General features: G+C 32.1%; 12 protein-coding genes across 17 annotated transcripts; 7 read left to right on the top strand and 5 right to left on the bottom strand.

Annotated features, from left to right (window-relative positions):
- Position 1: 1 nt before the first annotated feature.
- On the bottom strand, positions 2–2,099 carry LOC107363266 (mortality factor 4-like protein 1). Its single transcript, XM_015930464.3, has 8 exons — positions 1,908–2,099; positions 1,678–1,767; positions 1,565–1,611; positions 1,418–1,485; positions 1,270–1,356; positions 599–1,164; positions 426–510; positions 2–336 (listed from the first exon to the last, which is right to left on the bottom strand). The coding sequence occupies exons 2-8, from the start codon at positions 1,703–1,705 to the stop codon at positions 243–245; spliced, it is 975 nt and encodes a 324-aa protein (XP_015785950.1). The 5' UTR covers positions 1,706–1,767; positions 1,908–2,099; the 3' UTR covers positions 2–242.
- A 10-nt stretch (positions 2,100–2,109) lies between these two features.
- Positions 2,110–4,506, top strand: LOC107363264 (glycosyltransferase 25 family member). Its single transcript, XM_015930462.3, has one exon. It carries the CDS (start codon positions 2,414–2,416, stop codon positions 4,184–4,186), a length of 1,773 nt encoding a protein of 590 aa, XP_015785948.1. The 5' UTR covers positions 2,110–2,413; the 3' UTR covers positions 4,187–4,506.
- Positions 4,431–5,901, bottom strand: LOC107363267 (uncharacterized). Of its 3 annotated transcripts, XM_089268554.1 has the most exons (3): positions 5,682–5,822; positions 4,912–5,561; positions 4,431–4,802 (listed from the first exon to the last, which is right to left on the bottom strand). In XM_089268554.1, exons 2-3 carry the CDS (start codon positions 5,542–5,544, stop codon positions 4,770–4,772), a joined length of 666 nt encoding a protein of 221 aa, XP_089124680.1. In that variant the 5' UTR covers positions 5,545–5,561; positions 5,682–5,822; the 3' UTR covers positions 4,431–4,769. The 3 variants fall into 3 exon arrangements, with proteins under 3 accessions (XP_089124680.1, XP_015785951.1, XP_089124679.1); XM_015930465.3 differs by having other exon boundaries at positions 4,431–5,536; positions 5,682–5,901; XM_089268553.1 differs by having other exon boundaries at positions 4,431–5,561.
- Positions 5,893–7,334, top strand: LOC107363089 (NAD(P)HX dehydratase). Of its 4 annotated transcripts, none has more exons than XM_089268556.1 (3): positions 5,893–6,156; positions 6,266–6,433; positions 6,575–7,334. In XM_089268556.1, the coding sequence occupies exons 2-3, from the start codon at positions 6,422–6,424 to the stop codon at positions 7,004–7,006; spliced, it is 444 nt and encodes a 147-aa protein (XP_089124682.1). In that variant the 5' UTR covers positions 5,893–6,156; positions 6,266–6,421; the 3' UTR covers positions 7,007–7,334. The 4 variants fall into 4 exon arrangements, 3 of the variants coding, with proteins under 3 accessions (XP_089124682.1, XP_089124684.1, XP_089124683.1); XM_089268558.1 differs by having other exon boundaries at positions 6,025–6,156; positions 6,378–6,433; XM_089268557.1 differs by having other exon boundaries at positions 6,121–6,222; positions 6,378–6,433.
- A 65-nt stretch (positions 7,335–7,399) lies between these two features.
- Naxd (NAD(P)HX dehydratase) lies at positions 7,400–8,650 on the top strand. The gene is made up of 2 exons (XM_089268555.1): positions 7,400–7,747; positions 7,837–8,650. Exons 1-2 carry the CDS (start codon positions 7,423–7,425, stop codon positions 8,451–8,453), a joined length of 942 nt encoding a protein of 313 aa, XP_089124681.1. The 5' UTR covers positions 7,400–7,422; the 3' UTR covers positions 8,454–8,650.
- Positions 8,651–8,780: 130 nt separating this feature from the next.
- Positions 8,781–10,078, top strand: LOC107363091 (eukaryotic translation initiation factor 4E-1A). The gene is made up of 4 exons (XM_015930261.3): positions 8,781–9,041; positions 9,161–9,335; positions 9,412–9,551; positions 9,621–10,078. The coding sequence occupies exons 1-4, from the start codon at positions 8,875–8,877 to the stop codon at positions 9,724–9,726; spliced, it is 588 nt and encodes a 195-aa protein (XP_015785747.1). The 5' UTR covers positions 8,781–8,874; the 3' UTR covers positions 9,727–10,078.
- Positions 9,938–10,790, bottom strand: mRpS6 (mitochondrial ribosomal protein S6). Its single transcript, XM_015930262.3, has 3 exons — positions 10,651–10,790; positions 10,428–10,579; positions 9,938–10,330 (listed from the first exon to the last, which is right to left on the bottom strand). Exons 1-3 carry the CDS (start codon positions 10,693–10,695, stop codon positions 10,081–10,083), a joined length of 447 nt encoding a protein of 148 aa, XP_015785748.1. The 5' UTR covers positions 10,696–10,790; the 3' UTR covers positions 9,938–10,080.
- Positions 10,791–11,070: 280 nt separating this feature from the next.
- Positions 11,071–13,742, bottom strand: CPT2 (Carnitine palmitoyltransferase 2). The gene is made up of 4 exons (XM_015930253.3): positions 13,458–13,742; positions 12,958–13,379; positions 11,693–12,883; positions 11,071–11,610 (listed from the first exon to the last, which is right to left on the bottom strand). Exons 2-4 carry the CDS (start codon positions 13,292–13,294, stop codon positions 11,135–11,137), a joined length of 2,004 nt encoding a protein of 667 aa, XP_015785739.1. The 5' UTR covers positions 13,295–13,379; positions 13,458–13,742; the 3' UTR covers positions 11,071–11,134.
- Positions 13,743–13,864: 122 nt separating this feature from the next.
- ics (ras suppressor protein 1) lies at positions 13,865–18,301 on the top strand. Its single transcript, XM_015930260.3, has 6 exons — positions 13,865–14,215; positions 14,910–15,081; positions 17,214–17,332; positions 17,494–17,576; positions 17,646–17,740; positions 17,922–18,301. Exons 1-6 carry the CDS (start codon positions 14,068–14,070, stop codon positions 18,169–18,171), a joined length of 867 nt encoding a protein of 288 aa, XP_015785746.1. The 5' UTR covers positions 13,865–14,067; the 3' UTR covers positions 18,172–18,301.
- A 596-nt stretch (positions 18,302–18,897) lies between these two features.
- Positions 18,898–20,380, top strand: Usp12-46 (Ubiquitin-specific protease 12/46). Its single transcript, XM_015930255.3, has one exon. It carries the CDS (start codon positions 19,163–19,165, stop codon positions 20,240–20,242), a length of 1,080 nt encoding a protein of 359 aa, XP_015785741.1. The 5' UTR covers positions 18,898–19,162; the 3' UTR covers positions 20,243–20,380.
- Positions 20,381–21,496: 1,116 nt separating this feature from the next.
- Positions 21,497–23,114, bottom strand: Ero1L (endoplasmic reticulum oxidoreductin-1-like protein). The gene has a single exon (XM_015930254.3). The coding sequence runs from the start codon at positions 22,987–22,989 to the stop codon at positions 21,640–21,642; it is 1,350 nt and encodes a 449-aa protein (XP_015785740.1). The 5' UTR covers positions 22,990–23,114; the 3' UTR covers positions 21,497–21,639.
- Positions 23,115–23,352: 238 nt separating this feature from the next.
- LOC107363093 (uncharacterized) lies at positions 23,353–24,145 on the top strand. Its single transcript, XM_015930263.3, has 2 exons — positions 23,353–23,504; positions 23,626–24,145. The coding sequence occupies exons 1-2, from the start codon at positions 23,493–23,495 to the stop codon at positions 24,004–24,006; spliced, it is 393 nt and encodes a 130-aa protein (XP_015785749.1). The 5' UTR covers positions 23,353–23,492; the 3' UTR covers positions 24,007–24,145.
- Positions 24,146–24,462: the final 317 nt, after the last annotated feature.

Genomic DNA, 24,462 nt, shown 5'->3' with positions numbered 1-24,462 from the left:
CTTTTGTTAAATTAAAATTATTTTTAATTTATTATCAAATTTACTTGATTTGATTGTTGAAAGGGTAAGTATATTGTAATACTATCGAGTGATGTTAAAATTTGCTTGTGTTAATAATTTTTGCTTTACATTGAATTCAGTGAAACGTTTCAATAGATTCCTTGGTAAAGATGCAGTTTAAACCAATTTGTCTCAATGATGATTACTTTTATTAACCAGCGTTTTCTTTATCATTAACCAAATCAAGATGAGGATTTTTTGGAAGTGTCTGAATGTTGTTGTTGCGAGGTATAGTCTTCTAATGAATAATAAGAGGTTGAATGTTTGGCGCAAAAACTGTAAAATAAAATGTGAAAAAGGTCAGTTTTGTTTGTATCCAGCTAACAAGTTTGCTTGTAGATATTTTTTGTAAAAGAAAAACTTACCTAAGGAAATCGTCGAAATGAGGAATTAATGATTGAATACTTTTTTCGTCAGTGTGTGAGTGAGCTAAGAGATTCCCAAATTTAACTAATAAAGGAAAAATAAAGTTGAGTTAGATTATTTCATAACTTGGATGGATGAGCTTTATAAAATCCCTATCTTTGTTTTTACTTACCAAATAGTCTCAGAAGATGAATAAATCCGTAAATAGAAGAGGGAAGAATGTCAATGTCTTCACCTTCTTTGGTTGACTGTTCAAACTGTAGTCTTTCAGATTTGTAAAGAAGTAAACTGCCAAGTACTACGTTGAAATACTCGCGAATACCATTGGTAATCTCATAAATGATACTGATTTTTGGAGGTGTGAGAGTCGATTCTTTCTTTTTGAAGCTGACATAGTCTTCAAGAATGTCGTCTACTGTTGACTGTGCAGGTATCACTACAAGCTTATTACTTTTATTAACCATCTCCCAATCCTCCTTAAGTATTGTTTTCAGTTCTTCTGGCATCATAATCTTAACTTCTGGTAAATTTTGGTAATCTTCTTCGCTTGTCTGGTCAACTTTAATGCGCCTCTTTTTACCTCCAGTTTCCTTTTCCCCGCTGTCTTTAGGTTCAGTTGGTGTTACAGCAGTTATGGTTCCCGGTTTAGGTTTCGCAGTTTTATCTGTTTTAGGAGTAGCTGCAGCTTCTTTGTCTCCGCTAGCTCTTTTTTTACTCTTTCCCTTGGGTTTGACAGCACTAGATCAGAAAAGAATAAATTGATTAGGTAAGCGAATAATTTGATGAATTGCATGATATGCAATGATAGGTTTCACGTGATACAAGTAATAGAAGTGTACTTACTTGTGAGCTTCTTGTAATTCTTTCTGTTTCTGGACATTAGCTTCATTATACTTCAAAACTCGGCTTTCAGGAACCCATTCATCCCAACTGAAAAGATAAAGATAAAATGATCAGAAAACTATTCATCATGAAATATAAATTAAAATACCTTTTATTCCATCCTTGATAGTGAACAAAATATTTGACAACCTTGTCTTTAGCTTGGATTTTTACACACTGTGAATAAAGGTAGAAGAATATTTGTATTAGGGTTGAAATTGAAGGTTTAGGAAAATAAGAAAATATGTTAACATACTTTTGCTTCATAAAGAATAGGTCCATGGAAGCACAGAACTTTTTCACCTAATAAATTGATGATAAAATACAAGTTAATAGACACATTAAAAAAACATTGACTTTGTAACATACCTTCATGAAACTTATATTTAGGAGCCATTGGTAGGGCACGATGTGTATTAAAGAGTTAAACGTTGAATATTGATGAGAGTCACTGATTGACTAAAATAGTCAAAGAAAGCCAATGTAGATGAATAAATTAGATTAATTTAACACAATTAAAACAGCTGCCAATAAGAAAATGTGGCAAATAAGCACAAGTAGAGTCAAGAAAATGAATGCTCTAGCAAGAGATAAACTACCTTAATTTTACAATAGCTTAGATGCTATCTATAAGCAGCTTAAGGTTCCCAAATAAACTTATTATCGAAGAAATAATTAAGTTAATCAAAATTAGATGACAAATTTAAATTAATCGATTTAAAGAAAGAAAAAATTCTGGGAAATTGGACAATAAAATACCAAAACATAAACATACTCAAAGCAACACACCAGACCAGCTTCTCCAAATGTTTACATGTTGCCTAGAGAGGCGAAGTGCTTTCTTTACTCTTTGGTTGTAAATGAGTTTTCAATATTTAATACATTAAACCATTTCTGTCACAATGACAGGGAATTTAATTAATATCTAGGTGGATTACCTGACAACATGTTTCAATTAAGTGAAAAATAAATATTGTTTATTGTCTACACTAATGTGATTGATCCATTTTATCTCATCGTTGCTTTAATCAGAATGAAGTATCGAATCAATCTTTTTTCAATGTTTTGATTTTATGAATTCAAGCTCTCAACTTATACAACAATAATGGGGAAACTTCAATTTCTAGTCATAATTATTTTAGTTTCATCAATCCTAATTTCATCAATTTCATGTGCCTTATTTAAACTGAAGCCAACCATTGAGCTTGTTCTGTCAATCCATGCTTATTCAAAAGCCAAAATTTTACCTTACACATTGAGCTCCATTGAGAATCAAGATTATCCTAAAAATCGTACTCGAGTGACAATTTATTTGGACTTATACCCTGATGTTTTAGAAGCAAATTTCAACCGACAGGATCCAAGATATGAAAGAAATTGGTTAACTTTGAAAATCTTGAAAACATGGATTCGTGTTAACCAACCATTTTACCATGACATCTCGGTTAATTACAACTACTTGGACCCTCTAGATGAACCATTGGTTGACCTAGATGAATATTGGAATCCCAACCGTTTCAATAAAATTATTAAACTCAAGACAATTGCTTTTAGTCAAGCTCGACTAGACTGGGCAGACTATTTATTGTTAATGGACTCAGATGTGGCTCTGGTCAATGAAGAAACCCTCAGTCACTTAGTTGACTCAGAAAAATCATTAATAGCTCCTATGCTCTATTCACTTGGAACCTATTCCAATTATTGGGCTGGAATGAACGAGAAAGGTTATTACCTAAGGACCAACGATTATATGCCAATTTTAGATCGAACCAAATTGGGAATATTTCAAGTTCCTATGATTCACTCCTGTATTTTGATAGATATGAGAATCTCAGCAAGCCATCAACTGACTTTCAATGCAACTCATTTGAATAACTGTCCCTATGATGATATTATAGCATTCGCTTTGTCAGCTAAATCACAAAACCTATCTATGTATATAGATAACCAGGAAATTTGGGGATATTTAATGCCATCCGTTGAATCGATGGATTTAAATAGGTTTGACCAAGAACTGATTGATCTTCAGTTAGAAGCTACAATTGAAGGAGCATTCTTCCCACTATCCAAGGAACTTATTCATCTGGTTGATACTCCTATCAAAGATAAACTTGGTGTTGATCAAGTTTACATCATCAATTTGGAACGTCGTCCTGAAAGAAAAGAATCTATGGCTAAGCGAATGAATATTCTCGGTATTGACGCCACATTCTGGAAAGCCGTTGATGGCAAATTAATCAATGAAGAGTTTCTTAAGGAAAAAGGAATCAAATTTTTACCCAACTATGAAGATCCCTACCATAAAAGACCCATGACTTATGGAGAGATTGGCTGTTTCTTATCCCATTATAATGTCTGGTTAGATATGATATCAAACAACTACAGCATGGTAGTTATTTTGGAAGACGATGTTCGATTCGAGAGATCTTTCCGTCCTAGATTTAATTTGCTATTAGAAGCAATCAAAACATATGAGAAATCATTTGGACCAGCTGATTTAATTTACCTTGGGCGAAAAATTCAAACAGATGAATCAGAGAGCAGAACAGCTATTAATGGTCTCATTTTACCCAATTATTCGTATTGGACAATTGGTTATGTCTTGACCAAATTAGGAGCCCAACGATTGATTGATTCCAAACCACTGGAAAAATTACTTCCTATCGATGAATATCTACCAATAATGTTTGACAAGCATCCGAATTCAGATTGGTCTAAATATTATCCCAATCGTAACTTACGTGCTCTCAGTGCATCTCCGTTGCTCATTTCACCCACTCATTATGTCGGTGATGAACAATATATCAGTGACACTGAAGATTCAAAACAAATAATTGATGCCGCTTTTCATCCGAAGAATCATCATCAAGAGCTCTGAAAATAAGCCAAAATTATCCTTTAATTGAATGATTATTTATTCCCAGCAACTGTCGCCAATTAATGCCATAACCCAATGAAAGCCATGAACTTTGCTAAATTATCGAGTAACTCTGCAAGTGCTAAAGCTATTTATCTCCTCGATTTTGCCAATATATGTACAACTCTTTTATTATTAGCTAGTCTTTTTTTAATGTGCCAAAATATGCTTTTCTATTATAATATTATTCAAATAACCAACTCAATTAATCTGATAATCATTATTTATTGTAAAATATTATAGATAAGCAATAAATATGATGCAATTCATGAATATTACAATTTTTGATGAGTGATTTGCTGACTGTGAGGCTGGCGTCATTGAGCTTCACTTATGTGAACGGTTTGTCCAATATTTAATTTGTCAGCATCAATATGATTTAAATTTACTTTGAAAATTCCTTTCACAATGGAATGCTTCGCACATTTGGTATCACAATTAATTCCATTCAAGTCATAGCGTCCAATCTTCTTAGTACATTGTGGACAGTTAATATCGCTAACAGTCAATTCTTGTAAAACACTTCTCATCCAAACCTGTGGCTCTATATAAATAGATTGGCATTCTTCCGACTCTTCTGAAATAACGTTAATGTCAGTGAATAATTTTGTGCGGCACTTTTTGCATTTGAAAACAATCAAAGATTGATGTAGAGCTTCAGTCTTGGCTAATTTATTTAAATATACCTGAAAGATATCATTTGCAGCACTTGAGTTCAACGCACAGTATGCGTAATATCTCCTTGATAGTCTAAGAATCAGTTGATCCAACGCAATAAGACGATAATCTTTGTTAAGAACATCAATTTGATATCCCATGGTTTCAAATAATTTCAACTGTTTCCTGAAACCTTCATTAGGATCTATAATTGACCGCTTTTCACGAACCTTTTCAAGACATTCCTCGGCTGGTTTGTTCTTTTTCTTCATCAAATAAGCAGTTACGATTGTGGCTGATCGAGAAACACCAGCAATACAATGAACCAAAACGTTTTCTTTTCTAGAGACTGCTGCTTCAATGAATTCATTAGTCGTAGGAAAGTATGAGATTAAATCTTGTCTTGGCATGTCCTCCGAATCAATCCATAAGTAACTATCAACTAGAGGTTCACTTAATGGCTTGATGTTGGCCGTAATAATGTGTTTGATTTGGTATTGTTTCAGGATTGCAGATGACATAGCTGCCATAACATCAGATAAATAAACATGTTTATCAATCAGTGAAATGTTACCATTCATCATCCACCTAATAAAGCGTTTCTTTTTGTCTTTGTAAAATCCAACAGTCGATTCCCAAGCTGATGACAAGTGCCTATCCATGAGAGAAACAAATATCGCTTGTACGTTAAGTAAAAAGCTCAAAAAATTGTCAACAAAAATAAATTACATTTGAAGACTCTATCAAATTGTAGAATTTCTGGCTTATTATTGTTGAGATGTTAATGTAAAATACTTACTATAAAATCTGACTAGAATATCTAATTGATGAACCAAGCGCAATCTTTTGGGTCCAAGCTGATTCTGGATTGAAATTAAAGGATGATGTTGGTTAAAAAAGTTTCACTCTCCAATATGGTGTAGGAATAATTAAAACAATTAATTTAAATGAAGAAATAAATGGCACATCTCTAGTAAGATAAATATTATAAATTGAATTGAAGTGAACTGTGTTTAAACTTTTGAGCTGTTCTCAGCTGTTTCTTATTGGTAAATCACAGTCACCTTTTGATTTTAATTACATAAATATTTATATCTTCTTAATTTTTTGTCACTTTTGTTTAAAAATATATGTTTCTAATTTTTAATCAATAAATTATGCTAGTGCCTTTGAACCCTATTAATGGATGGATAGTAAATTACAGAGGAAAATTGAAATTTTAACTGTTATAATTTGACCCACCCGATCTTTTAGCATCGATAGGATGGTTCAATGTAAGTTTATTCAAGTTTAATTTGGCCTGATTAACTTTTATTTTGGTAACTTTCCATTTTAATTGTGTGAGTAATTGAATTTTTTTCATTCAATCTACCAAATTAAAAGAGGAAGTTGAGTATTATTAGATGTGATAATGGGAAAACCATTCTGTGAGTGATTAAAATGTATTGTGATCAGTCTAAATTGGGCTCTTTTATTTACGAACTATGTCAATTAGTCAAATCAGTTTCACTGATGTTGAATTAAAAGCCAGTAGTTAAAATGAAGATTGTGGTTAGTATGATTTAAGTAATTTAAGTAAAAATTTTGGTTGTTTTTCAATAAAGAACCAAGATCAAGAAGTTCTTATGAATATTTTAATGTTTATTTCTTATTATTTATTTCTTATTATATTATTATCTATCTCAACCACAGGTACTATTTATTTTCATTGGCTATTTTGTGGCATTTGTTTACTGTGACTATTATGGTTCGGGATTCCCTGCCAATAGTCCTAGTTTAGACCCTGAACCGTTTGTTTATAAAAAGATTCCAATACATTATTTAAGTTCAACTCACGGCATTGGATTTGCTGGCTACGGTGGAGGCGATGGACCAATGAGGAAATACATGGGAGCTTTATCACCTTATCACCATGTTGGATATCCAATGCCAAACTATTCATATCATCATCCTAAGGACCCTGGAAGTGCTAGTGAAAGTGGATCTCATCATGAGCATTCAAATCGAAACAATCACAACAATAACTCAAGTCGCTCTCCTCTTTTACTTGGAATGCGAGTCAATGGTTTTAACTGGCTGAAAAGGCCATTCAGGAAAGGAATTTTTGATCGTATTTTGGGCTAATCAATTTCAAAGTCAGAATAAGTGCTTTTATTCTGTAAATTGGCGTTACAAGCGCAAATATCTCTCAATTGTTCAAATATTATACTTCTTATGCATATCTAATTTGCTCACCTTTTCAACCTTTTTTTACAAAAAAATATCCATTAAAATTCATATCCAACTATAGAGACAAGTGTCTAAATGAAAGTCAAAAGTGCAATTGAAAATTGATTAGATCAACGTAAAATTATATTTATTTACCGATTTACGTTCATTTTTATCAATTTTTTCTAATGAATTACAACCAGTTCTATCTTTTCATGCATTAAAAATGAATTTTGCCGCTTTACATACTTTTTGTTTACATCGTCACCTGTTACTATGTGTTTGCCTTTCCTCTTTTATTATTTTTTATTTTGATTAATCATTAGTGCACAATGGATGATTCAAAATTAATTGAAGGATTGTTGTCTTCGGTGATTCCTGAATTATCTGATCACAGTCATAAAGGTCAGTCAGGACGGATTGGTGTTATTGGAGGATGCAAAGAGTTCACTGGTGCACCTTACTATGCGTCAATTTCAAGTCTCAAGATAGGAGCTGATTTAGTTTATGTTTTTTGTGCTTCAGATGCTGCTATTCCAATTAAGTCGTATTCACCAGAGTTGATTGTTTTGCCTGTCTTGGATTCTAAAGATGTCATTGCAACCGTGTCACAGTATATGCCTCGTCTTCACGCGCTTATTATTGGACCTGGCTTAGGTGAGTATTTCCTCACTCATTTGTTATATTTTGCGTTTTAAAATTTTTCTAAAGCTTTCAATAATTATACTTTTATTTACCTCATTTAGGTCGAGATGAAGCACTTACTCAAACGGTTTTTTCTCTGATTACCAAAGCTCGTGAATTTGATTTACCTCTTCTTTTGGATGCAGATTCACTCCATTTTATTTGTAAACAACCTGATGTCATCAAAAATTACAAGAAAGCTATATTAACGCCTAACGCCATTGAATTCTCGAGATTACATAATTTAATATTTCAACATGATTTGAATGATCAAGAACGTGACTCGCCTGGAGAAAAGCTCAAAGAGATGTGTTCAAAATTAGGGAATGTCACAATTGTCCGCAAAGGACGACAAGATCTTATTTCAGATGGTAACATGTTAATCTCATGCGACCAATATGGGTCTAATCGTAGATGTGGAGGTCAAGGTGATCTATTAGTTGGTTCAATGGCTACTTTCGCTTTCTGGAGTCACGCTAATAAGCAAATGAAAGGTTCTCTTTTGGACACTAATCAACTTAATCCATGCATCTTGGCGGCATATGCGGCATGTCTTTTTACGCGTAAATGTAACAAACTTGCATTTGAAAAATTGGGTCGTACAATGACCACGACAGATATGATCAGATTAATTCCTAAGGCTTTTGAAGGACTTTTTCCAACAAAATTCAGATCGTGAATTAGTTTATCAAAATTTATCACCAGTTTGTGTACAGACAACGAAATAGCATTGCGATTCTTAAAAAGTTCAAATGCAAGATGATCTAAATTAATGCGATTTCCAGTTTTATTATTTAATAGTGGAAATAAAAACCAATTGTATTCTAGAAACTGTTGAATTAAAAGTAAATCATAAAGAGATTTAAATTATTTGAATCTAGTTTCAATGAAAAAAACCTCACAATTTAATAAAATATTTGATTCGAGCGCCAAAAAGAAAGACTAAACGTGTTTGCCGGTTGCTATTTAAAAGTCTTGTAACAAAACCAAAGATTAATGTAGACTCGGCAGATTTAAGTAAACATCTAAATATTGTAGAGTCAAATCTTTAATTGTTCTAATATAATTAAGTGTTATCTTTTGTGAAATTCATTTTGATAATGTCTGCACCAGCTGATCAACCAGAGGAAGATAATTCAATTATCGATTTTGTCAAACATCCTTTGCAAAATGAATGGCAGTTGTGGTATTGGCGAGGTGAAAAAAAAGAATGGATTCTTAATCTTCTTGAAGTAACTACATTTAAAACTGTTGAAGATTTTTGGGCGTAAGTATAATTAATTAATTGCTGAAACCTAGGCAAACTCTAAACAATTTGTCAATTGTAAATCACTTGAAACAATTTTGCATTTGGTAACCTTATGTTCTTTTCCTTGTTTCATCCAGCCTTTATAATCATATTGAATTAGCAAGTAATTTAAAAATTGGTTCAGATTATTGCGTCTTTAAACTTGGGATTAAACCAATGTGGGAAGATACTCGTAACACCAAGGGAGGCAGATGGCTTTTCACTTTTCAAAAAAGTTTCAGTAAAGCGTTAGATGAAATGTGGTTGGAGGCAGTAAGTCATCTGTACACTATTTGGAGCACCTTTAAAGTTCATTTGAACTAACAATGTTTTTACTCTTAATTTACAGCTTTTGTGCTTAATTGGTGATGCTTTTGGAGAGGAGAGTGATCAAATCTGCGGTGCAGTAATAAATATCAGACGTGGTGTTGATAAAATTGCTGTTTGGACATCAGACTATAAAGATGAAGCTGCTGTTATGAAAATAGGGTTAGTTTTTACATAAAAATTTACTTCGTTAATACTCTTGTCATTAATACTCTAATTTTGTATTTTCAGACGCATTCTAAAGCAAAGGATGAATTATAATGCAAAAATTACTTATGAAGCTCATGAAGACACTCAGAATAAACATGGACAAAAATGGCTCTATATGGTAGAGTGATAATAAATATAATAGACAAAGACCCTTTCAACCAGCATTTTTCAACATCCTTTCATTTTGTCATCCATTCTCTCAATTATCATGTTCATCATTCTCATTGTAATCATCATTCATTTTTTTTCGCCTTCCATTTGTCTAAAATTTTTCTCTCTTGCAATTACCGTATTTATTTATTCAACTTATCTCAATATAAGTTTGATATTTTTTACGGTTTGACGATTTTCAATGATTGGGAACTTTATTCGAGCAGTTAGCTCATTACATTAAATCGTGTCAACTACATTACATACGTTCTTTATATTACAAAAGAATTAATTTTTAACTATTTGACAAATAAAAGCTTCATAGTAGAGATTACCATTTTTCAGCATCTGGACCTAAATCTTTTGTATCTCTCTTTTTACGTCCTTCCTTAATCAAATTTTGAACACTTTTTCGGTATGAAGGTGGTAACATTTCCTCTGCCAAAGTGCATTCATAATCCTCGGGTAAAGCAGTGTTTTTAGAGTGCAAAGAAACTCGTATTAAATCATGATCCAGTTTGAGAGTATTAGAGATCATTAGATTAGATGAATAAGGTAAGTCACAATGGAAAAGGAAATAACTAAATTTAAAAAGAAAAAAGTTAAATTAGTAAGACGAATCAATTGAAAGGCACTATGAATTGAAAAGGATAACGGATTGTAAGCTCGTTTGTTTACCTTCCAGATGAATGAAGACCAGGAGTTTTTGAACCAGCTTTCGGCATTTTATAGGGAAATTTCTTTGTTCCCAAATATTCAATTTTTCTTAAAATTCCATGATTATCTAACAATACTTCACCAACACGTTTTAAACATGAAACCAAATCAGGCTAAACACAAAAATAGAAAGGTTATAAAATAGAAAAATAAAACGATTGTAAACTAAAGATAGTAAACTCACCTTCGCTAATCTTCTGACAGTAAACAAAATCTCGTAAGTTGGCATGATTGAATTAAATTGAAACAATCAATTAGAATACGAAAGATTTAATATTAGCGTTGAACAATTTAATAATTATAGTGTTTAGAATCTAAACTTTAGATTAAACATCATTCACTCACATGTTTATCGATATTTTCAACAACATTTATCGATATCAATTTCAATACTATTGATATTTAGAATTGAAATGTCAAAAAATTGTTAAATTAACATGTTGATCAATATTTTAGAACCTTTTAAAGATTTTAAAATCATCATATAATGATGACTTTACCTAAATCATTTGATTTCTCAGTAATACTCACTGTACCAATAGTCTAACTACACGAAATCTTCCAGACTTTATTGACATGAAAAAATTGATTGGATAACTTCGGGTAAGGTTAAAAATATAATAGTTTTTAATATACAGCTTTTCGAGCTTAAAAAATTTCTGTTACCATTATTTTTCCAAAATATCACCAATTTGATCTAATGAAGCGACTATAGCTTCAACTAATTGAGCACCTTTACTGTGAGCTTTGTATGAAGAGCAAAAAACTCCTAAATTTTGATTAGTATAACCGTAGCCTAAACCATAGCCGTCATCAACAACTGGACCAAATCCTCCACCAACGAAATATTCACCATATAATGATGATGTCGATAAAGTGAAATGATTAGCGTGAATATAATTTTGATCGGTGAATATTTCTGGAGTTGATATTTTGTTTTTATTGGCTAAATATTTGAGAGCGAATAAATGACGATCGAAACCTTTTCCCATAGCAGCATTTTTGTTGAGCTCGGAGTGTTTTTTAGAGCAATCGGTCAGCGCTTGGATAAGTTCATCATTTGAATGTTTAGTAGTCGAGGAATGGATTAATTTACAAGCTTTCTTGGTTTGATTAGTGGCTGAACGAACTGTCTCAGTCCGACCTGCAATAAACAAAAGTTAAGGGAAGATTAGTGATAAATATCAAAGAACCTTTTAAATTATTTATAAAATTATAATAATTACCATGTTTAAAACCGGCAGTTGAGGCAGCTTCATATGTTGTTGGAGTCTTTCCATCAGATATTTTATAGTAAGCCATTTGAAAGGCCAACTGGAACATTGAGTCTGGACTTAGCTTGTTCTTTTTGAAGTAATTGCGACTCATACGAGAGTAAATACAATAATTTAGATCAAGATTTGATGTTATTGAATTATAAGTATCACGAGCAGCATCGATTTCTGATTTTATATGATTATCTAAAACGAAATTCAGCTTTTTTACTTGACTCTGGACGTTAGGTTGAAGTTTTGTTGAAGGATTAACAAATTTATTTTTAGATGAATCAGTGTAGACATCATTAAATAAACGTAAAACAGCAACACCATCGCCCCAACTGTGCTCAAAATTGATTGAGCATTGTTTATCTTGAGTGAATATTAATGAAAATGATTTATCAAACCATCTATTAATTGGTCTACGTTCAACAGAGCTTCTAGCATTACCATGGAGAAAATTGTGAGATGCTTCAATTAGAGGATCTTTATCATTCATCGTATTAATATCATCATCTAAGCAAACAACGAATAGCGCTGAATCGATCAGATTCAGATTTTCAGCATCAACAGGATTCTTATTGATCATTTCTCTGCAACCAGCCCATCTATCACGTTCCAAAGTTGTTAATATTCCAATGCTATGTTTATCATAATCATCAGGCACGTTCCAAACATAGTTTATAGCAGAATAAATTTCCTCTGGACTTTTCAGATTTCCGGAATCATCTAAAACTTGAAAAGTGTAATAACAACCTTTTTTCAACAAAACAATGTGCTTTGAATCAGGATATTTCTGAAGTCTGTCTTTAGTTTTACAAGGAATCCTTGTTGAGGCGAACAAACTTTGATACTGACTCATGTCTAAAGGGAATGCTTTGAAAAGTAACGATGCATACCATGAATATCGTGAAGGAGACATTTTCATCACTTTACGGTACCAATCAGTATCACTTTTTTTAGGATTCATGTGATAAATTTCTGGTGCTAAAACATTTTCGGTCAACGAACGTCTAAATCTAAGTGCACTTATTATCATATTAGATGCTCTGATTAAGGGATCATTTTGCTCATCAGTTGGATCGGGTTTCCATGCCATAAATGGATTATAATTGATTGGTAAAGGAGTTCGTGCTGACAGATACATATCGAACCAGGGTTCTTGAATGAAAAAGATGAAAGAATAAAATTAAGTTAAGATTTTTCATTTTTCAACATTTTAATGAAATACTAACCTGATATGTAACTTGTATGTCGGTTTAGTTTATCATTGTGAACTAATTCTTTGTGTAAAGTTTGACCAATTCCAGTTTTGAATGTATTTACCAATTTGACCGTCGATTCATATTTATCTTTTTCTTCAATCAACGGTTCAAGTGCTTCAAGATAACGTTGACAAGTTTCCTCCAATTTCGGTATAGGAAGAGATGGAAGTGATTTTTCAAAAAAATTAGTTGCTAAACTACTTTTTTCCAAATAGTTGTAATCATCGGAGAAGAACCTTCGACATGTTGTGAACGCTTTCAACCATTGTTTAGAATTCAGTTTAACATTAATAATTGACATTTGCATGATGACGAATAGTTAAATCTCGGCCTGAACGAATCACAAAAACTATGAGCATAAACAAACTTGATGAATAGTTGATGTTGTAAACCTATGTCAAATATAAAATAAAATAAAATCAGACACTGATTTTGATAGATTTCAAAATAGGCATAATAAAACGACTTACCTTATATCACTGGCAAAATTAACCCGGATAAAAGCAAAACTGGAGGCCAATAGACACAATTAAACCAATTGTAAAGAAGAAACTAACAACAAAACAGAGAAATGAATAGACAACAGCTAGAAGATAACCCAAATTGCACGAACAGGGACAGTTTTTTTCAATACTTGCGGTCAAATGCAACTAATTATGACCAATAAATTATCTACCTTCATTTTTCAATCACTTTGAAAACTTAATTAATCTAATTTCTTATTAATTTTTTCATTTTACTCCACTCTTTCTACAGCAACTTGCGGAATTTATTGCGGAGAGTAAAACTGTGAATCAAATGAGGATCAGATATGTTTAAGATCCGAATACAAGTACAAATATCAAGATTCAGTAAAATTGCTCATTTGAGAATCTCATTGAAATGAAGAGTTTGACACAAAACATTTAAATCTAATTATTTATTTTGGTTTAGTTCAATCAATCAATCTTTTCATTAAGAATATTCTGTTAACGTATTTTAATTTGTTACATATTTCTATTAAAAATATCTCCTGGTTTTTAAGCCTGTATATTTTTGTGTTTCTTGGTTACTTTTAAGGATTTTCAAAACTGTGGTGCAATGATGACTTTATCTAAATCGTGTTTGCCCAGCAATAATGGTTGTAGCCCTAAATCAACTGCTAAACACAAGATTTTAGATGAAAATGAAAACGAAGCGAATCTCAGTGATAGAGGGATTAACAGTTTGGAGGAACTACCAAGAATATGTGAGTACATATGTTAACTATTTCTTTTCACGTTGGATTGAAAGTCATCAGTTAGTTTGTAACATTTGTGATTATTTTATCCTTTCAAATAAATTTGACTTGATCAAAGTGATTTTATTAGTTCCAAGTGAGTTATACTAGCATTAAATAGTTTATCGAAGAAACTCTGAATTTTGTTTAACATCTAGTTCTTGAAATAGGGCTTATTATTCAAGACGAGAGCAAGATGAAGCTAATTTGAATCGAGGTTATAAAAGGTTAGCTACAACAGTTGAATTGGTAGCCCAACTTGGGAAATCCATCTTCTAATCAAGTCAGACAATTCGGATAAATTCAGAACTTGGAAACTTAATGGTCCTATTTAGTGTGTAAGAAATATTTTTCGAAATTCTTCCATAGATTAGATTATTTCCATGTTCTTCAATTTTAGTTGTTTAATTATAATACTAATAGCTTTCATTGGAGCATAATTTTTTCGCTAAAAATCAGCATAAAGTTTGTGTTTGATATTCCTTAATTTCATTTGTTTAAATAGGCGGACTTGTTTTCAACTTTTTACGCACATTACCTTATTTGGGTTCATTTATCGATGAAATTGTTGGTTCCTTAAAAAACCACTCTTTTTCATCAAGAAAATCTTACCAAACAATTTACTTATCCAATCTTTATTTCATTTCTTCTTCTCTATTCTCAGTTTATCTCAACAACATTACCAGGTTAACCTTGAGTCACAACAAAATTCGAGCCATTCCTCCGTCCATTTCAAACATGACCAACCTGGAATCGTTAAATTTGTTTAATAATCAAATTGAAGAATTACCCTCCGCCATAGTATCACTGCCTAAATTGAAAATTCTGAATGTTGGGTGGGTAAAAAAGTCTCCTATTAATCTCCTGAACGAAAAGCATGTTTACAAGGCAACAAACCTTAACCAAAAAGACAAAGCAAACTTGAAATTGTGTCAATACCATCTTTGGATTGTCCAACTATTGACTCTTTTCATTTGAAAATCTCGTTTGAAACTTGCAGTTATTTCCGTTCAATGCCAGATCGATTTTTCACTCTAATATTGGTCAATATTTAAAAATAATTTTCTCTTAAATGGTGAAATTTTCACCAATCAATTTGTCTCTCAGTTGGTTCTGGATATAAAGCTCTCATACCGGGTTAGCAACTGGGTAATGCAGAAAAGTTTTTTTTCATAACTTTTCTCAACGAGGGTGTACATAATCCATCCACCCATCAAAATGATCGTAATATGATGGAGTTTATAGTGGAAGTACTTTAAAAGTCCAGTTTCTCTATTGCTGACTTCTGTGAGTCTTTGATCAAAATCTTATAACTCACCGAAAAATGAAAATTTGAAAATCTCGTCTTGTGCTGCTCTCTACACAGTTTTTGGGCTAAGCTCATCTCTCAGATGAAAATCACTACAATATTCATCAATAATTGTGCATCATATCAAGTTATTTTTCTAGCAATTTCAATTAAACGAAATTCGGTATTTCGTCGATTGCTAGCTAATTACAAAAATTTTTCAAAAAAGTAATTTATAAACATAAGTTGGAAGAAGAGGGTACTCGAAATGTGCGCAGAAAATTTGGTTAAGATTGGTAACGAGACTACAAAGATATGAAAAGTAACTTTCCTACAGTACCCTGATGCTAACCCTGTAGTAAACATCTTGACTGTATATCAAGTTACGCCTTGAAAGAAACCTTTTATTCATCCTCTTCTCTTCTTAATGAGTCATCTAAATATCTTCTGTTTTCCTTTTCTTTCATCTCACCATCATATCAGCTCCCTTTCATCATCAACCTCACACAATCAACAAATTCCGCCAACAGTGAATTGTAACCACGAACAAAAGTGATAACCCGAACCTTAACAAGCAGCTATTTTATGAAGGTGGCAACTATTTATGTAAGATGAAAATTCTGGGTCAGCCTCCGCTAATTTCGACTTTTCAATCCATTACCAGTTTAGCTACACTTCCGTTCAACGTGTGTCCATCAAACATCAAGCATATCATGCTGTTAAACTAACCACTATCAATTCCTATGTCAATTATAGTTTATATCATTTAGAGACTCAGTTTCTATGTCTATTAATCTAATTTATTATTCGTCAATTTTTCCCGAGCAAACTGTCAAAATTTGGCCTCTTTTAGTTTACTCTTATTCTTGTTGATCTGATTTTTGACTCTTTTTTCCTTCTTTTTCATCTATTCTCATCCAGTTCATCACATCTTGTCCTTAATCATATTCATTTTGGAATCCGTCCAGAATAGTCAAGGCCATATAATAATGTAAAACTTATACACCTAATTCATCTTATTTTTCATCTCTTCTTGGCCTTTCTCAGTCTTTACTATAAAACTTGTTGCCTTTCTTCAAATTTATCCTCACATTATCATTCTCATCCTTTATCATGATTTATGCCATATTTAATGTCTTTACAGCATTTCCAGCTTTCCAATAGTCTTGAGTCTTGTTACTCCTACATTCAAATTTAGGATCACCCAAATGTTTACATTTAAAAATCTAGTCTCCATGTTTTGTTGATAATTTGCTAACTCAATCACAAATTAATGGCTTTTCAAGAGTTTCATTCAAACACTCGACTGTCAACAATTAGCCGTATTTCATTCGTTAACTGTCCACATAACAAAACTTCTATTGATACTGTTATTGGTTGAATTTCTCACTGCCTTTATGATGTCTGTATTAGTATTTTGGGTTTATTTTTGCTTCCATCACACTTTCTGGCTTGATTTCAATAATTATTTTGCTTGTCGTTTGTTTATTGTTTTGTTGCCTTAAATTGATTTTATTCAACCGTCTTGGGTTACATAGCAATAAAAGCAAAGTAAATCACAATTGCTTTAGAATATGTTTTGACAATCAGTTTGATTGCTTTCATAAATCAAATTTGCCTAAAGCAAATAACATTAACATGGAAAACCTAACGTTTCTGATAATTTCTTTTATTATACAGCATGAACCGTTTGTATAATCTTCCTAGAGATTTTGGTGAATTTCCAGTGTTGGAAGTATTGGATCTTACTTACAACAATCTCGATGCTAAATGTTTTCCAAACAATTTCTACACCTTGGGTATGAATACAATTTATTAGCTATGAGGACATTAGTCTGATTTTTGATGGCTACTCACCGGCATTCATTGATTTATTATGATTTCCATCTTTTCCCAATTTTTCTGGGTTTATTAATTTCAATTCTTGTTTAATTTCCAATCGCTCATCTATTTTCAACAGAAACATTAAGAGCGTTGTATTTAGGAGACAATGATTTTGAATATTTGCCTTCTGAAATCGGCCAACTTAAAAATCTTCTGATTGTAAGTTTCATTGTTTATCCTCTCAATACACAATCAAATTAATTTCAATCATTTTTTCATCAATTTCAGTTATGTCTTCGGGATAATGATTTACTCACTTTACCCCGTGAAATCGGCCAACTTACTCGAATAAGAGAGTTACACATTCAAAACAATCGTCTAAGGTAATTATTGGCTTTACATATTATTTTTAACACTACAGTTGTAGTCAGAGTTAGTTAACAAAACCGCCTAGACAGAAACCTGAAAATAAACTAAAGTCTGGTCCTTTTTTGTTAACTTAACTCTGACTAATACTGTATTCAAAACATGACTTTTACTAATAATTTATTTCTTTATTTTCAGTGCTTTACCTCCGGAATTAGGAAATCTTGATCTCTGTTCCAACCGAAGTGTCTGTCGAATGGAGGGAAACCCATGGATACCACAAATTGCTGATCAACTTCAGATTGGAGTCTCTCATGTAATGGATTTCATCCGTCAAGAGGCTTACAAATTTCTGTATAGTCGAACCCAAGGAATGTCTTCAACTGCTGTCCCTTCACGAAATGACGAAAGGAAATCAAAGAAAATTTCTCGGATACGAGTTAAATAAGGAAACTTTGAGATTATTAAACCTTTTGAGTTTAATTTGCAATTACTATTAATAAGCTTGATCGCCCTATTCTACTCTTTCAATGCATTACGACTTTTAATAAATTTGATCTGTGTCGATCTTTCCTTGACTGCCTTCGGACTTGTTCACAATCTCAACACTGAACTACTCTTACTAAATTTACTATAAGAAATATTCAGTGATTTAACTAACTCAACGCCTTTTTATTCAAGATTCATCTTATATAAACACGTATTAATTGCTAATAATCAATTTAAAATATATTTGTAAATGATATATGTCATGACTTGAAGAAAATCTTTTTTTCTTGCCAGAAATTCAATCCATGTAGCCTTATTCATGTTAAAATAAGCTTGTTAATTCTAGCATAACAAAATCTTTTATCAAACAGATAATAAATATTTAAAATCTCACAATTAGTTGTTTTCAAATTATGAAATGATCATGAAAATTTGAAAAGTGAAAAGATGGAAGCATTTTTATTTTGAAAATTGTAACATCAAGGGTTAATAGCGTGCAAATGAGCTGATTGAATCTTTTTATTATCATATTATTACCAACATCTATTGTTTTTTGTTTATAGATATTTTAATTAATCAAATAACAAATAGATTCGATTGAATACAATCAATTGTAATACTTTTTCACATAGCCTATTGAATATATTTGAAAGTAGCGCCTCAAAAAAGAAAACAGAAATTGACTCTCCCTAAAGAGGGTACATGTAATTACGAATTATTCATCTGCGCTCTAGTCTGAGTTAATTGATTATTTTCTTAACAAATGTCCCTGTGTTTTATTAATTATGGTGTAATTCTTAAATTAAAATTACCTGTTGATCATTCTTTTGAATGAATGGTTACTCTGGGTGTATGAATCACCATTGGATTGATTGTAAAACCTATTTGTTTTTCACTTTTTTACTCTACTCTCTCCTAGCTTATGCTTAGCTTGGTAACCTCGCTTTATCATGGGAGGTAATATATCTCAACTGGAGAAGGAATTGAATTGTGAATCATTAACTGTTAATGAACATTACTTTGGACTTGTCAACTTTGGTAATTCTTGTTATTGTAATAGTGTTCTTCAAGCGCTGTATTTTTGTCGCCCTTTCCGGCAAAAAGTGTTGGAATATAAAGCCAAAAATAAAAGAGTATCTCAAAATAAGGAAACCTTGTTAACATGTTTAGCTGATTTATATCATCACATCGCTACACAGAAAAAGAAGACTGGAACCGTTGCCCCGAAAAAGTTTATTGCTCGTCTGAAGAAAGAAAACGTTGTTTTTGATAATTTTTTACAACAAGATGCCCATGAATTTTTCAATTACCTGTTAAATACTATTGCAGATTTATTGGCTGCTGAAAAATCTGGTAATCAAACTGGACCCACCGATAATAATGGTAAAAACAATTCAGACAGCAATCGAACTTGGATCCAGGATATTTTCCAAGGAACATTGACCAATGAGACTCGTTGTCTAAATTGTGAATCCTTATCATCTAAAGATGAAGATTTTTTAGACTTAAGTGTTGAAATTCAGCAAAATACTTCTATAACGCATTGTTTACGAGTTTTCAGTAATACAGAAACACTATCTTCGGAGCATAAATATTATTGTGAAAATTGTTGTTCCAAACAGGAGGCTCAAAAGCGTATGAGAATCAAAAAATTACCTATGATATTGGCACTTCATCTTAAAAGATTTAAATATATGGAATCACAGAATAGGCATACCAAAATTTCCTATCGTGTCGTATTTCCATTAGAGTTAAGGCTGTTTAATAAAGCATCCAATAAAGGCGGTGATGATAAGCTTTATGATCTGGTTGCAGTTGTTATACATTGTGGTCCCGGTCCTAACAGAGGTCATTATATAACTATAGTCAAATCATTCGGCTTTTGGTTACTCTTCGATGATGAAATGGTTGAAAAAATGGATGTTTCCTCAATTGAAGATTTCTATGGAATAACGAGTGATACCCAGAAAAGTAGTGAATCTTGTTACATTCTGCTTTATCAAGCCAGAGAATCCATGCTATCATCCTGAGAAACAACTTCTCTTAATAACTTATCAAGTCGTAAAAAGTCATGATCATATTCAAAATGTGTAAATAATTCTCAGATGCGATTATCTTTTTCCAAAAATAGATCATCATTTATTAAATGTTAGATAATTTTTTGTCAATCTTTGAAATCATGTTTCTTCAACCTTACCTGATTCAGAGGGTAACTTATCAAACGGAATTAAATAGTACAAGTTTTTTTAGAAAAGAGTGATAAAGGGTTTGCATTTTTTTGTTAATGGATCTTAAATCAGAATTATTTCATTCAATCGAGACCAAGATTTCGATACAAATATTTCTAGTCAATTGATTACTGTGATCAGTGATAATCTTTTCAACAGTTCATCAGAGTTAGCTTAAATGTTAGCTATCAATGCATGAACTTTATTCGTTTCAAGTAATGTTTTATTCAACTAAAATATATAAAAATAAGAATCGATCGGAAGGGAAAAAATATAACGAATTTGAATCTTCCCAAATTAGTCGCCAATTAAAATTCATTCAAAAGAAAGCTGTATTCCTATGATAGCTTTCGCTATTATCAAAGCAAGAATGTCATGCGTTCCTTCATTGGTATTAAATTGTTTACATGGCGCATTACATGATACTCATCAGAGATACCGTTCCCACCGTTCCCACCGAGCATATCATGAGCCATTCGAGCAATCTTCAAGGATTTACCACAGGAGTTGCGTTTAATCATAGAAATAATCTTAGCACTCAATTTATAAATTATGTAAATCTGCTCTCTAATGTTAACTTGCTATGACAGTTACCAAGCCTTATTTAAAGCTGTAAAAGATCACCAATAATTACTTGATTGTCGACAAAACATAATTGCTCTCTAATAAGACATTTTAGATGATTATGAGTTTCATATTACATGTAAATATTGTATGTTAGTCTCTAGTTGATAAAGAAGTCATGATGAAATTTTGTGAAATATTGAGGGAAAGAGATTTTCACTCATTTAAATCATCAATTCTCTCACCAATCCAATGCATTATTTAATTTTGTATTGAATTACTTTTCACTTCTCAATTTGTATTCAATTTATATTTTTAAAATAAGGTTCAGTTTTTTTCGTGATTTTAATGACTCCCTGAATCACAAATAATGCTCATTGATTGAAAAATCGATGAATTTGTTGCTAAGAAATAGATTTTTTTTCTTATTTGTCTACATTTTGTGAGAAAAATAAAAGTGTGAAAGACCAATTTTTAATATAATTGAGGTGATTGCAAAGTATAACTTATCTTTTAATAATTATATGTAAAATAATTCATAATTTATAACTTAGTTACAAGCAATTAAACAAATTTTTGCAGCTAAGGTGAGAAATTGGTATTAGATTGTAACAAATAGATGTGCAATAAAATTTTCAGGAAAAATTTAACAATTTTTGACTTTTAAGAAGCTTATTGAAATTTTCTAGATTTTTGATACTCGTTGAGTGTCTAGTTAAAGCGTTAATAAGTGTAATAATTTCATGACGATGTAAATGAATCCGATCTACATTTTGATTTATAAGTATCTTGAATGCTGTACCTAGTCCGTGGATTTGAACTTTTCCCCATAATTTGCACTTATCGCATCCAACACAGTCCATGATGTTGGTTGTTATGTTATGAAAATGAAGAGCAAACTCTTGAGCAACTGCTGGTTCATGGGAAAACATGGCCGATTCATTGAAATGCCACTTGAATGATCGGACAGTTACAAGGAGATTCTTGATGGCTTCACGAGTCGCATTCTGATCTCCACTGGACAACCAGTTGACTTTAGTTAATAAATATTTGTCAATTTTATCTAGAGCTCGCAATTCTAGAAGATAAAGGAAGTATAAATTTTTAATATAATCTTCATGACCGGCAAATCTCTTATTAAATTCTTGCAGGTTGTAGGTAAAAGTTCCATCCATGAACAAATATGCAGAACATAGATGAAGATTTATAGATGAATGGAGACCTGAAATAGCACGGTAAAAAATACGCTCCTCGTAACACATCTTATCTACGGAGAAAGGAGTTTTATGACGATGACTTTTGAGGAAACAATTTTCCTCATAAATGGATCTCCATATTCGATGAGCTGATTCGCCTTTATATCCCGTGAATCTTTCTGGGTTCAATAACAAGTCAATATATTGACCTTCCTCTTGGTCTCGTTCATAACATTCAAACAAGTGATCCATGGTTTCTATATGAGCCGATGATACAGTTTCGTCAATTTTAGATAACTTCTGGGTGGCTTTACAATTCTCTTCTTCATCTGCAATTAATTCTGGAGGTAGTGATGAGGCCTCGCAAAATTTAATGGTACAGTCCCTCATTGAGCATCTTGTATCATCAGACCATAAAGTACATGTTCGATTGAGATTGAGTTTGATGTAACGGAAATAATCCATTTGAGAAATGGAATGGAGACGAGGCCATAGATGGACATTATTGAATAAATCAATATCCTTGACAGTAACTTTCTTTGAGTTGTCATCTAATGGAACTACTTCATTTTTTAATGATTCAAGAAAAGTATTTTTACTTGTATTGAGCGTCACAGGCTTCTGTGGTAAGGGAGGTTCGACCTTTTCCTGATCTTTCATCCATTTTATGTAATAAGATCCGAGTAAAACAAATAAAACAGATATAAAACAAATATAAGTGTTTGGATTAAAAGATCTAGAAGGAATTGCCTTTTGGCCACTGGGACGTTGACTGTTAGAATTCACCATAATCAGGGAAATACTTTTGAAAAAGGTAGGGTAAAAAATAATACACCAAGTGTCAAAAAATACACGAACAAGAATGAATTGATTTGGAATAAATATGGAACATGATTGTTTATTACAGATTATTTGTTACGCCAAGTACACGTTTGACATAACCAAACAAACCGAGTAAACAGCTGCTGGTTTCTCTGGTCCCATGAAAAAAACAGAGATGGCGTTATAAGACTGTTTGCAATTATTTTCAAATTTTTTTCTCATCAAATTGTAATACAAAAAAATATGAATTATTCACAATTATTGTAATCAAAGAGTAAAGGAAGCTTTTTTCATGCAATCTATCAAATTCAAAGAGGAAGTTGAGTATTATTAGATATGATAATGGGAAAACCATTCTGTGAGTGATTAAAATGTATTGTGATCAGTCTAAATTGGGCTCTTTTATTTACGAACTATGTCAATTAGTCAAATCAGTTTCACTGATGTTGAATTAAAAGCCAGTAGTTAAAATGAAGATTGTGGTTAGTATGATTTAAGTAATTTAAGTAAAAATTTTGGTTGTTTTCAATAAAGAACCAAGATCAAGAAGTTCTTATGAATATTTTAATGTTTACTCCTTATTATTATCTATCTCAACCACAGGTACTATTTATTTTCATTGGCTATTTTGTGGCATTTGTTTACTGTGACTATTATGGTTCGGGATTCCCTGCCAATAGTCCTAGTTTAGACCCTGAACCGTTTGTTTATAAAAAGATTCCAATACATTATTTAAGTTCAACTCACGGCATTGGATTTGCTGGTTACGGTGGAGGCGATGGGCCAATGAGGAAATACATGGGAGCTTTATCACCTTATCACCATGTTGGATATCCAATGCCAAACTATTCATATCATCATCCCAAAGACCTTGGAAGTCTGATCACAGTCATAAAGGTCAGGCAGGACGGATTGGTGTTATTGGAGGATGCAAAGAGTTCACTGGTGCACCTTACTACGCGTCTATTTCAAGTCTCAAGATAGGAGCTGATTTAGTTTATGTTTTTTGTCCTTCCGATGCTGCTATTCCACTTCAACGATATTCACCAGAGTTAATTGTTTTGCCGTAGATCTAGTCGTAGATGTGGAGGTCGAGGTGATCTATTAGTTGGTTCAATGGCTACTTTCGCTTTCTGGAGTCACGCTAATAAGCAACCTTTGGGTATTAAGCAACTTAATCCATGCATCTTGGCGGCATATGCGGCGTGTCTTTTTACGGGTAATTGATTGTAATTAATTGACGAACTTGGATGATGATTGATAACAGCTGGCAATGAGAAATTCACTCAAGGTAGATCCGGGATAAATAAACAAAACCTATTGTTGATGATGGCAATGGGAATTAAAGAAACTCCACATTATGAAGTTCAGAATCTGTAAAGTCATTTCGGTAAGCATTTATTATAATCTCGTTCCTATCAAACATATATTTCAATCTTC

This window comes from Tetranychus urticae, chromosome 3 (assembly GCF_039701765.1).
Source record: "Tetranychus urticae isolate SD_2017Ah chromosome 3, NJAU_TeUrti_SD_1.0, whole genome shotgun sequence".
Lineage (NCBI taxonomy): Eukaryota > Metazoa > Arthropoda > Arachnida > Trombidiformes > Tetranychidae > Tetranychus > Tetranychus urticae.
Note: the sequence above shows the minus strand (reverse complement) of the source record. Positions and strands in the feature narration are given on the sequence as shown.

Bases quoted from the DNA above. Each gene is read 5' to 3' on its own strand.
- Usp12-46 (XM_015930255.3), top strand. From the start codon at position 19,163: ATGGGAGGTAATATATCTCAACTGGAGAAGGAATTGAATTGTGAATCA.
- LOC107363266 (XM_015930464.3), bottom strand. From the start codon at position 1,705: ATGGCTCCTAAATATAAGTTTCATGAAG. The intron at 1,486-1,564 runs GTATGTTAACAT...CTTTATTCACAG, and splicing joins CTATTCTTTATGAAGCAAAA to TGTGTAAAAATCCAAGCTAA. The intron at 337-425 runs GTAAGTTTTTCT...TTTATTTTACAG, and splicing joins CATTTCGACGATTTCCTTAG to TTTTTGCGCCAAACATTCAA.
- Ero1L (XM_015930254.3), bottom strand. From the start codon at position 22,989: ATGGTGAATTCTAACAGTCAACGTCCCAGTGGCCAAAAGGCAATTCCT.
- LOC107363091 (XM_015930261.3), top strand. From the start codon at position 8,875: ATGTCTGCACCAGCTGATCAACCAGAGGAAGATAATTCAATTATCGAT. The intron at 9,042-9,160 runs GTAAGTATAATT...TGTTTCATCCAG, and splicing joins ACTGTTGAAGATTTTTGGGC to CCTTTATAATCATATTGAAT. The intron at 9,552-9,620 runs GTTAGTTTTTAC...TTGTATTTTCAG, and splicing joins GCTGCTGTTATGAAAATAGG to ACGCATTCTAAAGCAAAGGA.
- ics (XM_015930260.3), top strand. From the start codon at position 14,068: ATGATGACTTTATCTAAATCGTGTTTGCCCAGCAATAATGGTTGTAGC. The intron at 14,216-14,909 runs GTGAGTACATAT...CTCTATTCTCAG, and splicing joins GGAGGAACTACCAAGAATAT to TTTATCTCAACAACATTACC. The intron at 17,577-17,645 runs GTAAGTTTCATT...CATCAATTTCAG, and splicing joins AACTTAAAAATCTTCTGATT to TTATGTCTTCGGGATAATGA.
- CPT2 (XM_015930253.3), bottom strand. From the start codon at position 13,294: ATGCAAATGTCAATTATTAATGTTAAACTGAATTCTAAACAATGGTTG. The intron at 12,884-12,957 runs GTTAGTATTTCA...TTTTCATTCAAG, and splicing joins ACATACAAGTTACATATCAG to AACCCTGGTTCGATATGTAT. The intron at 11,611-11,692 runs GTAATTATTATA...TGTTTATTGCAG, and splicing joins AACTGCCGGTTTTAAACATG to GTCGGACTGAGACAGTTCGT.
- mRpS6 (XM_015930262.3), bottom strand. From the start codon at position 10,695: ATGCCAACTTACGAGATTTTGTTTACTGTCAGAAGATTAGCGAAG. The intron at 10,580-10,650 runs GTGAGTTTACTA...TTTTGTGTTTAG, and splicing joins CTGTCAGAAGATTAGCGAAG to CCTGATTTGGTTTCATGTTT. The intron at 10,331-10,427 runs GTAAACAAACGA...TTTTAAATTTAG, and splicing joins GGTCTTCATTCATCTGGAAG to TTATTTCCTTTTCCATTGTG.
- Naxd (XM_089268555.1), top strand. From the start codon at position 7,423: ATGGATGATTCAAAATTAATTGAAGGATTGTTGTCTTCGGTGATTCCT. The intron at 7,748-7,836 runs GTGAGTATTTCC...TACCTCATTTAG, and splicing joins TATTATTGGACCTGGCTTAG to GTCGAGATGAAGCACTTACT.
- LOC107363267 (XM_089268553.1), bottom strand. From the start codon at position 5,544: ATGGATAGGCACTTGTCATCAGCTTGGGAATCGACTGTTGGATTTTAC.
- LOC107363264 (XM_015930462.3), top strand. From the start codon at position 2,414: ATGGGGAAACTTCAATTTCTAGTCATAATTATTTTAGTTTCATCAATC.